This window comes from Myodes glareolus, chromosome 9, assembly GCF_982192425.1.
Source record: "Myodes glareolus chromosome 9, mMyoGla1.1, whole genome shotgun sequence".
In the NCBI taxonomy this organism is placed as follows: domain Eukaryota; kingdom Metazoa; phylum Chordata; class Mammalia; order Rodentia; family Cricetidae; genus Myodes; species Myodes glareolus.
In genome coordinates, this window is record NC_142034.1 from 44,878,312 (window position 1) to 44,892,022 (window position 13,711).

Below are 13,711 nucleotides of genomic sequence, written 5' to 3' on the forward strand. Positions count from 1 at the left end.
TCCCGAGAAGCTGTGGCCCAAGCTGGGTAGCGACTCCAAAGAACTGAGCAGTACGGGGTGGGTCTGAGCCAAGGGCATTCAGAGATAACTGGGCAGGAATGTCCCCTTTCCCTCTCCACGGGACAAGGAGGGCAAGAAAGTTGGCTCTTGCCAATACCCGGCCTCCAGCTTGGCGTCAGCTGGCATCACCCTGCTGCTGACCTCTGCAGTGGGGTCACACCTCTCCAGGAGCTGGCCAGGTTACTTGCCCTCAGTTCCCACTGTCAGAGAGCCAAAGGGCTTTCTTTCCAGGCCTAGGGACACCTTTCTTGACTGTCCTTCTTGCCAAAGACCCCATCGTCCACGGGTCATGGCTGGCCTCTGGCTGTGACTATCTGTAGCCCTGGTCCTGCCACCAGTGCCAACCCCACATCCTGTTCTGAGGTGAGGCAGATGGAATGGTGCCCTTGATGACAAACCTATCGATCTCCAGTCCGCACTTTCCAGAGGGCCCCGTGGGCAGCACTCAAGAAGTTTCTGGGTTTTCTTATTTGGGGCACAGGTCACCACTACCTCCACTGTCTGGCCTTCCGTTGACCTGTCCCCTCCTGTCTTCCTGGGGAACCAGAGCACAGCCTTCTGCCCCAGTCAGGGTAGCAGTGCCAAACCTCCTCTAGCTAGGCACTCTGCTCTGTGGTGAGACAGCTCAGACTGCAGGCAGAGCCAGCAGCTGACCCTCAACTTCCTCCAAGCGAGGCTGACCACACTGACCTCAGGACGGGCTCTTCAGTAGCCCTTCAGGCCGCCCAGGTTTGCACGGTCTGTGGGTGCAGCATTTTCTGCCTGGCTGGGCTATATAGCTGTTGCCCCAAGCTGGGGCTGAGTCAGGGTGGTCACTACCCTACACCCCCTTCCCTCTCTATTGGGCAATGAACTCTTCACAGACTTTAAGAGGGTAAACATCCCTTCATAGGCATCTCATCCTGGGATGCAGGAAGATGGAGGGATCCAGAGCATCCAACCACTGTGCTTCCTAACACACCCAATTAGATGAGGTCCTTGTAGCCAGACAGTTTGGGTGGAGTGCTGACCCAGTTTTCACTAGGTTTATTCAAGGTCAAGGTGCCAGAGTGGAGCCTTTCCCTCCTCACAGTGGTGGGGTCAGTAGAAGGCCTCTTCTTGCTGAGTTCCCACCTCTAAAGGGGCAGTGAGGCAGGATGGACCCTGCTGCGGTCCAGCGGGTCTTAGAGGGGCAGTGAGGCAGGATGGACCCCTGTGCAGTTCAGGGGCCTTAGAGGGGCAGTGAGGCAGGACGGACCCCTGTGCAGTTCAGGGGCCTTAGAGGGGCAGTGAGGCAGGAGTGGACCCCGCTGCAATTCAGGGGGCCTTAGAGGGGCAGTGAGGCAGGACGGACCCCGCTGCCTTAGTTTTCCCTGGAGACTTCTCTTTCACCTGCAGTTTCCAGCCGGGAAACCGCCTTGCAGGGTGGGTGGGTAGGTGCAGGTGCAGGTGCAGGGTCTAGCTCTCCCAGACAGTTCCGGTTGGAACACTAACAAACCTCCCACTTTGGGTCGGCTTGAAGAGGACTGCCAATTGCCAAAAACAGCGGCTTCACAACAGGCCAGAGTCTGCCTCTCAGCTCTAGGCAGAAAGGATGGTCCCAGTGCACGGCCCTGCTCAGCACTAAACTACATGGAGGGCCAAATGGCAGCCAAAAGAGATCTTGCTGGGGCTGATGGAGCCATGAAGCCAGCAGGGTAGTGACTCAACAGGCCCACAGGAAGGAGCAGCCAGGGCTGGGGCCCAAGCGTCTCTGCTGCTCTGGGAATGTCTCACAAGCCTTTCACCCCTCAGCACCTTAGAGAGCTGGAGCTCGAAGGGACATGCTCGGGACTATCCCCACAGGCGGCTCAGGAATTCTAGCCCAGCAGCTGCTGGTGTCTGACCTGAGCCAAACAGGCCGAGAGCCGGAAGACAGAAAGCCCCAAAGCCCAGTGACTTTTCAGTCTGATTCAGATGATTTACTGTGACAAGTGACACAGCTGAGGTCATGGTGGACAGGCTGAGGTGAAGGGTGGACAGGCTGAGGTCACGGGTGGATAGGCTGAGGTCACAGGTGGACAGGCTGAGGTGAAGGGTGGACAGGCTGAGGTCACGGTGGATAGGCTGAGGTCACGGGTGGACAGGCTGAAGTTACGGTGGACAGGCTGAGGTCACGGGTGGACAGGCTGAGGTCACGGGTGGACAGGCTGAAGTTACGGTGGACAGGCTGAGGTCAAGGGTGGACAGGCTGAGGTGAAGGGTGGGCAGGCTGAGGTCACGGTGGACAGGCTGAGGTCAAGGGTGGACAGGCTGAGGTCACGGTGGATAGGCTGAGGTCAAGGGTGGACAGGCTGAAGTTACGGTGGACAGGCTGAGGTCACGGGTGGACAGGCTGAAGTTACGGTGGACAGGCTGAGGTCAAGTGTGGACAGGCTGAGGTGAAGGGTGGACAGGCTGAGGTCATAGTGGACAGGCTGAGGTGAAGGGTGGACAGGCTGAGGTCACGGTGGACAGGTTGAGGTCAAGGGTGGACAGGCTGAAGTTACGGTGGACAGGCTGAGGTCACGGGTGGACAGGCTGAGATCAAGGGTGGACAGGCTGAGGTCAAGGGTGGACAGGCTGAGGTCAAGGGTGGACAGGCTGAGGTCACAGTGGACAGGCTGAGGTCACGGTGGACAGGCTGAGGTCAAGGGTGGACAGGCTGAGGTCAAGGGTGGACACGTTGAGGTCATAGTGGACAGGCTGAGGTCAAGGGTGGACAGGCTGAGGTCAAGGGTGGACAGGCTGAGATCAATGGTGGATAGGCTGAAGTCAAGGGCTGATTCCCAACCACAAACAGTGCTTCTCCCTCCGGGGCCAGTTCTCCCCACAGGTACCACACTTATCATTAGGGGTGACTGGAGGCCACAGCACCTATCAGGGACCTAGTCCCATGGGCTGGAAGGAGAGGTCAGTTCCCATGCTTAATTCGGTTTGTCCCTGAAGTGCTATCTCCTTCATTCTGGAGGCTTTTGAATGACAAATGGCTTAAAAGGGTGAAAAAAACACCCTTGCCTCAAATGGCTCCCTGCAGCCTGCCCTGAGTGGGCCTGTCCTGGTCAGAATATGGAACCTCTGCAGGGACTGTCTCAGTGGGAGACCAGGTGATGATCACCCTGTCCAAAGCGAGTACTGCCCTCCGAGGGCTGGCTGGTGCGGGTCCACTGTTCCATGGCCTCGAGTAGATCAGGAACTCTGAGGAAACTGCTGGAAGTCAGGATGTGGAATAGCTTTCTCCAGTACCCTGTGAGAGACCAGAGAGATGGCTCAGAACTGACACGGGGAGCCCCCAAGCTCATTCCAGAGAGGTGACATGGGACTGACTTGGCTGGGTGGCTCCAGGTGTGTCCCTTCCCAAGCCAACAGGCATAGGACAGTGATAGGCAGAGGACTCTGGAGAAGAACTCTCGAGACTTCAGTGGGTCAGTCTAGCCTGGGGCTCAGCTACAAGTAGCTGAGTAAGTTTTCTTTCTGTTAACGCAACTCGAGGATGGGGCAGGCTGAGGGGGCCTGAAGGAGAGGACACAGCCTTGTCAAACAGTAGTGTTAGCCTGGCCCCTCGCTACATGTCCCTCTACCTTACTCTGGAAATGGATCCGAAAAGATCAGGCAGCCACCGCATGGGGTAGGGTCAGCCCTGGATGTACCCAAGGGACAAGGATTCCAGAGGCAAAGCTGCCATTTTCAGTTAGGAGCAGGGGAAGGTGAAAACCTCTCGGAAATTAAGACACCATGATGAGCAGGCAAGGTCAGGACCCTCCATTACCCAATCAGAATGGCCGGGATGAAGAGGAGGCCAGCTCCCAGGAGGAAGGGGAAGCCCTTCATGAAGTTCAGAGTGGCTGGGTAGAGCGAGTTGAAGATGCCAGAGGCCACCAACATGGCCAAGCTGTTCACACAGGCCACCGCAGAAAAGAGAGCACCTGGAAGCGAATAGACACCGTGCTTCAGAGTTGGAAAAACCCAGGGTCAAGGGGGGGGGGGCAGTGCCAGTTCACAGCTGTGCGACCTGGGCCAGACACCTGGCCTCCCTCACCCGTGCCTCCTACTCTGTGCTGTGGTAAAGACCCAATGACGTTACACACGGGAAGTGCCTGGCAGAGGGGCTGTTAGAGACATAGCTGTCAACTCTTATTAAATTCACAGGAAAGCCTGCGTGGTGCCTCTTACTTTAAAAAAACCTACTTTGATTTAATGTGCATGGGTGCTCTGCCTGCATGTGTGCCTCTGTGCCACGTGCATGCCTGGTGCCCTTGGAGACTCGAAGAGGGCGTCAGAACCTCTGGAAATGGAGTTACAGGGGTTGTGAGTCACCACGTGGGTGTTGGGACTCGCACCCAGGTCCTCTGCAAGAGCAGTCAGTGTTACTAAATGCGGGACCATCTCTGCAGCCCCAACTTGGCTTGTTTTAAGAAATGGTCTCAGGTTGCCCTTAAACTTGCAGTCCTCCTGCCTCAGCCTCGAGTGCTAGGATTACAAGGCTGTACCACCACGACAGCTTCTTTAAAAAATGTGTTATTATGTGCACGTCACTTGTGCCAAGCATGTGTGTGGCGGTCAGAGGACAACTTTCAGCAGCTGGCTCTCTTCTCCCACGTGGGCCCTAGATATTGAGCTTGGGTCATCACGCGCGGTGGCAAGAGCTTTCAAAAGCCTGCTGAGTCTTGCCGTGCTACACGAGATGTCTACGAGAGCTTGCCGGCTTCCTCCTCCTGAAGCGTCATTTGATCCCATGTTCCACACTCACAGCCATGCGATTGCTGAGGCGCTGAGCTTTCTGGGTCGCTGCTCCGCCTTCTGTGTACGAAGGACAAGAGCTATTGCGTGGACTGCCAGTACTTTTAAAATGGAGAGTACCTATCACAGGTGGCCTCCGAGAGAGGCCTGCTGTTTTCCCATAGTGGGTACAGTGAAATGCGCTGGGTGGAAAAGATCCACTGCCTGCAAACATGGTGAAACACGACTGTCATGCCAGCTCTTGGGAAGCTGAGGCAGGAGGATTTTACTTCAAGGCCAGCTTGGGCTACTTAGCAAGAAGACCCTGTTTCCTGGAGAGATGGCTCAGAGGTAAAGAGCCCTGACTGCTCTTCCAGAAATTCTGAGTTCAATTCCCAGCAACCACATGGTGGCTCACAGCCATCTATAATGAGATCTGGTGCCCTCTTCTGGCCTGCAAGCATACATGGAAGGAATGTTGTACACATAATAAATAAACCTTTAAAAAATATTAAAAAAATAAACAAAAGCAAAAGTATATTGAATGAATGAGGCATTTTAGCAGACACCCGAGCCTGGGCCAGAACACAGCTTTGTAACCCAGTTGTTGCAAACCGAGCAACAACACAATAGAAACAGAGACTCAGCTGCCAGACTCTAAGGGTCTACAGTTTCCTGAGGAATAAAGGCCTCATGTCACAGATGAAGAAACAGGTCCAGAACAAGCCAGGGCTGGAGCCCAGCTACAAGACCAAGTGCTCTTAAAAACACATGGAACAGAGGTGTGCGCAGGGAAGGGTGTGTGTGTTTGTGTGCGTGTGTGTGCATGTCTGTGTGTGTGTGTGTGTGTGTGTGTGTGTGTGTGTGTGTAGCTTGGTGAGCGGATGAAGCACCTATGCTACCATGAGGACCAAAGTGCGGATGCCCTAACCACATGAAAGTTAGGTGGATGTGGAGGGCACCTGTAATCTCAGGGTGGAGACAGGAAATCCATGAGGCAAGTACTTAGCTAGACTGCCTAAGTCAAAGACTCCATGTTCCTCAAGACACTGAAGTCACATACATGTGAACACATACACATATGCACACACGCATCCTGTCCCATTATTTACCGAGCAACCTTGAAGAACTCAGTTTAACCCTCTAGGCCTCTCTTTCTTCATCTGACACCTGGGAACAATGAAATTTCTGGCACAGGCTGTTTATTCCCTCTGGGCCTTTATCCTCTGACCCCAGCATGGCAGGAAACCCTGGTATCATCACACCCACTTCACAGATGGGAAAGACGAGGTCTGAAGAGATAAGCTCTGCTGTGCTGCTGTGGTTACTCAGAACCGGATTGTGCTCTACGGATAGCAATCTTAGTTCTGCGGCACAAAACCCCACAGCATCAGCCCTGGCCAGCTCTGAGTATGTGGCAGAAGAGCGTCTGTCTTGGCTGTTCACTCCCCCAGGCGAGAGGGTAGAAGGCAGACCCTCCTTGACCAGAACTGTCCATCCAGGCAACACTGGACATGAGGGACCAGGGACAGACGACTCTGACACTCACCGTGCTCCGACTCGCTCACCAGCTTGGAAAGCTTGGCCCGGATGACAGGTGTGATGACCAGTGACAGGAAAAGCAAGCCATATCCTGCAGAGAGAAGCACTGGTCAGGAAAGAGAGCCATCGTGGGCGGGTGTCCTGAGAGCAGCTGGGCTCCTACATACAGCCAAGGAAGGGCAGATGTGGACCTAAGAGGAGAGGACAGCAGTTCTCCCTAGCTCACGGCTCATCTGCTCACTCTCTGTAAAGGAGAGCTAAGCCCTACCAACTGCTTCCTCAGAACACCTCCAGTGGCCACGTGGCACAGCAGGGGAGATGACAGGACCCAGAGAAAATGAGCATGGGCTTTGGGGTTGGCCCTGAGTTCAAACCCTGTTACCACTGCTTACTGTGTGTGTGACCTTGTCAACTGGACTTCCCTGAACCCATCTCCTGGCTTGTAAGAGGGTGGCTGACTAGCAGCCTCAGAGACAGGCCCTGAGCCTGTGACTTCTGTGGAAAATGAGTCTTTCCAGGTTAAGCAGGAAGGACCTTCAGGGAAGCTCTCCCTTCTATCAGACTGATAAAGATGGGCCCGGTCTCAAAGGCGGCCTGCCACAGCAGTCTCAAGCCGTTGGGATAGAGCTTCTCCAGTGTCCATGAGGGAGCACGGACATTCTGATTTCAGCCTGGGCCTCTAGCGCCGAGAGACTACCAGCTGCTATACAGTGTGTGGCAATTTCCTTCAGCCACCTTGGGATAAGGAGGTGGCATCGGTGAAGGGCGAGAGTTGAGGGCATACCATGTGAGTTCCTTTGCTCCTGGCATCCAGCTACCAATAGGCGTACAATGTTTGCAATTCTGCTGAGACTCTGGGGTACAACATCTTTATCTCAGCACTTCTGAAGGCTGTGGCCTTGAGTGAATGGTCCCCGTCCCTGTGGCTTCACTGTTAGCCCAGCAGCATAGTTAACATAGCCGCTGGCTATCAAGACAGATGCCTGCACAATGCAGATCCAGGCTCTAGCAAGAATACTTTTTATTTTTAGAAAGTTAACGTCTGGGGTTGGAGAGATGGTTCTGTGGTTAAGAGCACTGATTGCTCTTCCTGAGGACCCAGGTTCAATTCCCAGTACCCACGTGGCAGCTCGCAACTCCAGTTCCAGGGCATCTGACACCTTCACACAGATATGCAGGCGAAACACCAATGCACACAAAATTAAAAAAAAAAAAGTTAAAAAAAAAGGAAAGTTAACTTCTTCATTTTCTAGCCAGCTGCCCCTCGGTTCAGGAGAGTGGGGAGGGGAGCAGCAGCAAGAGGAAGGGAACGAAGAGGAAGCGAAGAGGAAGGGAGTCAGCAGGAATGTTAGAAAGTCTGGCGTTTTAACAAACACAAGAAGGCAGAGTATGGTTGTTAGCACCTGTGAGCCCATGGATCCGGGAGGTAGAGGCAAAAGGATCGCAAGTTCAAAGTCATCTTCAGCTACACAGAAAATCACTTGGCCAAGTCTGAGTCTGTCTCTAAACAAATAAACAAGGATCCCTGAGGAAGGCCCTGCGATTTTTACCCAAGAGCCAAGGATCAAGACATTAGCAGCATGGACTTTGCTTAAGAACACTGTAAACAAGCTATGAGAGGCCAAGGGGTGAAGCAATTAGCTCATGAGCTATGTTCTTGTCTTTGCTCTACATTCCCAACAATATTTATGATTGATAAAGTGCACTAATTACTTTAGCCACTGACGTGTTATTTTTCTATATATTAGAGAGGGTATTTTCCTGGGGTTTCTCAGTTGTCTGTCCTCTGCAAAGGCTGAGAGTGTAACTCTGGGTCCAAAGACACAGGCTTGAACCACATTTGGGAGCAATGAGTGGATGGCCCTGTTTTCCGTTTACCTGTAAACATGAGGGGTGTGGTGGTAGCAAACGCAAAGACCACCATGCCCAGGATGTTGAAGGACAGGCCGATCTCAGCCACCCAGGTGTCTGCCAGGCAGTACTGCAGAAGTTTTAGGCCCACCAGGCTGGTGAGGTAGGGTATGTGCTGGGCTGCCGAGCCATAGCCAACCAGCTTGGAGTCCCAGCAGAGGGGTGTGCTCAGTTCATAAAGCGTCATGATGTCTTGAGCTCCAAAGTGCACAGTGACCACAACGAAGATAGCCAATGAGTACAGGGCTAGATGCTTCCTGGACTTCTCTGGAGCTGGGACAGCATACAGCCGGACAATGGATCGGTGATGGTGAAGCGTGAAAAGCCTGGTGGACCTTGGCTCCTTCACTGTCTCACCAAAACAGAATGCTGCATACAGAGTCAAGACGATCAACAGGGCCAAAGCCAGCCAGAAGGGATTGGCATAACCCTGGGCCCGGAGCCAGTGACCCCCGAGAAGGCTTGCCAGGGTCCCAGCCACACCAATGCATGCTTCCAGCAGAGCCATGCGGAAGGTGCGACTGTGTTTAGAGCTGACATCCGCCACAGAGGCAAAGCTAGCGGCCAGGAGGCCATTGAAGTCTCCTAGAAGGGCACAAAGTACTCGGCCAAGCACAAAGAAGCCAACGTGCAGTTGCAGCTGCACCACAAAGATGTACACCACGACCTGGACCAGCAGGCCAAGAGAGGACAGCACCAGCAGTGGGCGGCGACCCACACTGTCACTCCAGGCTCCCAGAAGGGTGGACCAGAAAAGTCCCACCAGGAAGCCGCCCAAGTTCATGTAGAGGGTCCAATGGGAAGTCAGGGTCTCCACTTCCTGTGAAAACAGAATTGCCAGGGCGCAGGCCCTTGATTTAGTTAGCTACCATCATCAACCTGGCAGGTACAGGGTTGAGGCTTTGCTTTGGAGCCCTAAGCCTCTTGATATGTTCGTTGAACTCGTAAAAACAGGCCCGGAGAAGCATTCCCTCCGTCTCCGCACTTGGGTTAACCCCACAGGCCAGGCATTCTCTGAGTTCACTACCTGCACCCCAAAGCAGTCAGCACGGGAGGCCCCCTTTGCTCTAGCTCCGCCCACCACGCCATGTGTGGTCCCCCCCCCCCCCCGAGACCCCATTTTCCGCAGGCCCCGCCCCGTGCCGTGCTCCGCGTTCACAGCCGCTCTGGTCCCCGCTACCTGCAGGACGGGATCCGCGCTTTGGTTCCCGCAGTTTCCCCTGTGGCGCGTGCCATTGTAGCCGAGCTCGGTGCTGAACCGGTGCCACAGATACTGCGTGGTGAGCGGGCCTTGCAGGACCACGGCAAAGTTGGCTAGGAAGACGACTGGCTCCACGGGGCCACGGAACAGCACGGCCGCAGCGGGCATGCTACGGGACGAGCCCTTGGGGTTCACGCGCCCCTCCATGCACGAACGCGGAGAGGCTGGCACCTCGGAACCAGCAGCGGGAGGTCCGGGTCAGTCAGCACTGTCTGCGCCGGCGCGGGCCTTCTGCTCCTCTCCCTGTTAAAGTCTGGAGGGGCGGGGCATGAGATCTCAGCCTCCAAAACTTTGGCCTGGTTGCTCTCGGCTGGGTGTAGTCGAGTTAGAATCCTTGCTGGGTGACCTCACTCCAAACGCGCAAAGATACCGCCTTGCTGCAGCCCTCCCTCCTGGACCCATGAACACTCAAAAGAATAATTAGAGTATCAATAATTAACATTTATCGAACATTCACTTTATGCTGGGGCCAGAAATTCTGAGTGTATTATCTATCTCGTGGCAACCTTATAAACTAGCCATTTATTGGTCCGAATCCAGAGATGTGGAAGTCAGGTCAATGGGTACGCAGGACTAGAACGCAAGACTGCTGTGTGGCCTCCATAGTGCTGCCTAAGGGGCATCTGTACAAGGATAGCTGGAACCTGATTGGCTCGCGCTGGAGCACTTCGCCTGGAAGAAAAGCTGCGTGGAGGCAGGGCCTGTTGGCACATGCTTTTAGTCCCAGCACACTAGAAGCAGAGGCAGGTGGATCTCTGTGATTTTGAGGCCTGTTTGATCTACACAGATAATTTGAGACCAATCAAGACCTTATAGTGAGTTCTGGTCTTGAAAAAGAACGAAATCTGGTACTTTAAAAGTGTCGTTACTATTTATACATACTTTCAGACCAGGCTAGCCTCAAACTCATAGAGATTCTCCTGCTTCAGGCTCCTAGGTACTGGGATTAAAGGCACGCCCCCTTGCTGTTATACTTAATAGCTATGGCCATTAATGACTAGTAGGTTGTCCCTTGCCCCCGCTCCCGCCCTGGGAGTCTTTCCTGGTTCTGCAGTTCCCTTAGAGGAGCAGAGCAGAGACAAGATGAGTGAGGACACGGTTGAAGCCCCTGGGTATGGTCGTGTGCTTTTGTGTGCTCTGGGTTGTCGGAACTGGGCCAGGAAGCAGACACCTGCACTGTTGCTGAGCAATGCCGACTTCCTGCCTGCCAGGGCTTCTGTGTTATTGCCTGAGAAAGGAATTCACAGTAACAGCCCTCCTCCATTTCTTCGTTCATTCATCTAGCGCCTTAACTGACGGCCATGGAGGTCAGAACACAGCATCGAAGGAAACAGACAAAGCCTCCCCTACCTCCCCACCCCCAATCTGACAACTAGATTGAGGACGAGAAACAAAGACCGGACTGAGTAATCAGTGTAGAGTTCAAACATGACAGACACTTTAAAGAGTAGGAATTCGGACTCCTGGTGCTCATGTGGGGACCTGAGAGCAGAGTCACCGAAGTCCCTAAGAGCTAACAGGGTCCTGTGTGTGACCCGAAGGGCCCTGATTCTTGAGGTGGAGAGTGGTTCCATTTCTGCCTGGGCTGGCCAGTGGCTGTCATCTTTGAGGCAGTAAGAGTCTAAGGCTCAGAATAAGTGGATGTCAACTAACCCTCACATGGGCTTCTAGAGAGAGAGAATTCCACTTCAAATAACCAGGCCACTGTGCACACCCATCTGGCACATTCCCCTCTATCCCTGCCCATACAGAGCACAGGAGAGACTGGCTAAAACAGTGGTTCTCAACCTGTGGGTCAGGACCCCACAGGGATCTCATAGCAGATATTTGCATTATGATTCGTAACAGTAGCAAAATTACTCCTATGAAGTAGCCACGAAAAGAATTCTTTGTTTGGGGGTCACCACAACACGAATTGTATTAAAGGGGTCGCAGCATTAGGAAGATTGAGACCCACGGGGCTAAAACCTTTCAACTATTTCCTCGAGAGGAGCTAAGGTCAGGAGTGGTCAAGTCAGGGTCTCTCAGTGGAGAGTGGGGCAGGGTGTATGTGTCTCAGTCTATGTGTCCATTAACTAGAGGCCTCTCCAGATCCTTTGTGGCTTTCACTTGGTAAACAATGATTCTACTCAAGCCTGGCTTGGTGAGTTCACTGGTCTTATTTACAGGCGCATGGGAGAGAGCCGGTTCATGAAAAGGCTCACTCTGGCAGGGGTGATGGCCGCCTGGTAGCTGCATAGCCAGAGTGCCCCTTTCAGTGAGCCTTCAGTCTGTATCGCTTTGCACCCCAGAGGCATCCTGCAGCAGGGGCAGGATTGCAAACCGCAGGGAGAGAACCCAGAGGGAGGAAGGAGCCAGACTCTCGGTCACGGCCTGGTCATCCTCCCCACTCCCTCCTTCTATGAGGGATGGTCAACATTCCTTCAACATAGCTCAGCCCATCCAGTGGTTTCCACTTCACTAGCGAAAGTCAAGTCATCCTGAAGGCCACAGTCACCTGGGCCACCTCCACCCTCTCCTGCTCCACCCACCCCACTCTGGCCTCCCTTCAGTCCGGTTTCCCTGGCCTCCACAGGATCGTTCCCATTTGCCCCTCAATCTTATTCCTACACCTGCCGTTTTCTTTGCACCCATCAGTCTACCCGGAATGCTGTTCTCCCAGATGTCCAGGCCACTGGCTGCCCCACCTCTGCTAAAAATGTAGCCCGCCCTGTCATTTATGACAGCCACTCCCTCCCCCTCCTCCTGTTGTCATGAGTTTCTTGTCTCCGTTTGTTGTCTGTCTCCCTTTCCTAGACGCCAAAGATCTTGGGTCCTTCAGTCCTGTATCCCCAGCCACCAGAATGGTACCTCGCACATGGTAGATGCTCTAAAGCTGTTGAGAGGAAAGGGTTCCCCGGCTGGAGCCCAGGGCCATGCAGAGACCTGCTCATGTGAAGCTGCGCGGAGAGGACAGAGTCCAAGAATTTATGCTTCGAAGGAAGCCACGTGATCACCTGTCATCCACCCTCTTGGGTGACCAGGAGACTAAAATGACGCTGCCTTTCAAATCTCCAGAGCAAGAACAATGTGATCCCAGAGCCGAAGGGCTACGTACCGGCTCCGTTCGAATTTAACGCCATAGTTAAAAGGCACTCAACAGAGCAGTGCAAAAATGTCTGTCCCCGAAGCCTACTACCTTGTACCAGGGACCTCACACTAGCTAAGCAAGCAACTTCTCACTGAGCTAAGTCCTCAGGCCCACAGAATGTTCCTGAAAAAGTGTAGTGAGGGGTCTGGAGAGTTGGCTCAGCAATCAAGAGAGCACCTGCTGTTCCTGCAACAATTTCCACCACCCACACAGCGGTTCAGTGTCTGTAACTTCAGTCCAGGGACCTGACACTCTGTTTTGACCTCTGCAGGCACCAAGCATACCCATGGTACAGACACACATACAGGTGAACACTTATACATACGAAATAAATCTTTTAAAATGTTTTAAATCATGATGACGGATAAATTTTTAAACTATACATGATAACGGTATTAAGATTTCTCCATATGGGTACTGGAGAGATGGCTCCACCATTTAGAACACTGGCTGCTCTTCCAGAGGACCCAGGTTCAATTCCCAGCGTTTATATGGGTGTCTCAGAACCATCAGTAACACCAGTGCCAAGGGAGTCTGCTGCCCTCTTCTGGCTTCTTCAAGCACTGCACATGGTACACAGCATGCAGGCAAAACACCTGTACACATAAAATAAATGTTAAAAAAAAAAAAAGACCTAAGCTGGTGGTGGAAAGACCTAAGCTGGTCGGTGGTGGTATATGCCTTTAATCCTAGCACTCAGGAGGCATAGGCAGGTAGAGGACAGTCACATAGACACAGAAAATCCCTGTTCTTTTTTTAAATTTGTTGTTGTTGTTTTTTTTTTTGGGTGGGGGAACAAAAAATCTTTTTTAAAAAAGCATTTCTCGAGTGGGTGGTGGTGGCGCATGCCTTTAATCCCAGCACTGGGAAGGCAGAGTCAGGTGGAGCTCTGTGAGTTCAAGACCAGCTTGGTCTACAAGAGCTAGTTCCAGGACAGGCTCCAAAGCTACAGAGAAACCCTGTCTCGAAAAAACCAAAATAAATAAAAAGCATTTCTCCCTATTCAGTAATTGGATAAAGACAGCCCTCCTGAGAGGTTACTGCACAATACCATGGGTCACATACACAAGCTCTACCCCAGCATGTGAACA

General features: G+C 53.2%; 1 protein-coding gene and 1 long non-coding RNA gene across 3 annotated transcripts; one reads left to right on the forward strand and one right to left on the reverse strand.

Annotated features, from left to right (window-relative positions):
- Window positions 1-1,974: 1,974 nt before the first annotated feature.
- On the reverse strand, window positions 1,975-12,441 carry Slc46a1 (solute carrier family 46 member 1). Of its 2 annotated transcripts, XM_085695442.2 has the most exons (6): window positions 12,341-12,441; window positions 9,410-9,743; window positions 8,197-9,049; window positions 6,326-6,409; window positions 3,827-3,983; window positions 1,975-3,304 (listed from the first exon to the last, which is right to left on the reverse strand). In XM_085695442.2, exons 2-6 carry the CDS (start codon window positions 9,635-9,637, stop codon window positions 3,247-3,249), a joined length of 1,380 nt encoding a protein of 459 aa, XP_085551568.1. In that variant the 5' UTR covers window positions 9,638-9,743; window positions 12,341-12,441; the 3' UTR covers window positions 1,975-3,246. The 2 variants fall into 2 exon arrangements, with proteins under 2 accessions (XP_085551568.1, XP_085551570.1); XM_085695444.2 differs by lacking the exon at window positions 12,341-12,441 and having other exon boundaries at window positions 9,410-9,746.
- Window positions 2,605-4,215, forward strand: LOC148120881 (uncharacterized). The gene is made up of 2 exons (XR_015738798.1): window positions 2,605-2,727; window positions 2,769-4,215. It is a non-coding gene; the product is annotated as an uncharacterized LOC148120881 (long non-coding RNA).
- Window positions 12,442-13,711: the final 1,270 nt, after the last annotated feature.

What these genes read in the sequence shown, in the direction of transcription:
- Slc46a1 (XM_085695442.2), bottom strand. Translation starts at nt 9,637, where the DNA reads ATGGAGGGGCGCGTGAACCCCAAGGGCTCGTCCCGTAGCATGCCCGCT. An exon ending in CACACCCCTCATGTTTACAG is followed by an intron (nt 6,410 to 8,196) that starts GTAAACGGAAAA and finishes TTCTCTCTGCAG; the next exon opens with GATATGGCTTGCTTTTCCTG. An exon ending in GGTGAGCGAGTCGGAGCACG is followed by an intron (nt 3,984 to 6,325) that starts GTGAGTGTCAGA and finishes ATTCGCTTCCAG; the next exon opens with GTGCTCTCTTTTCTGCGGTG.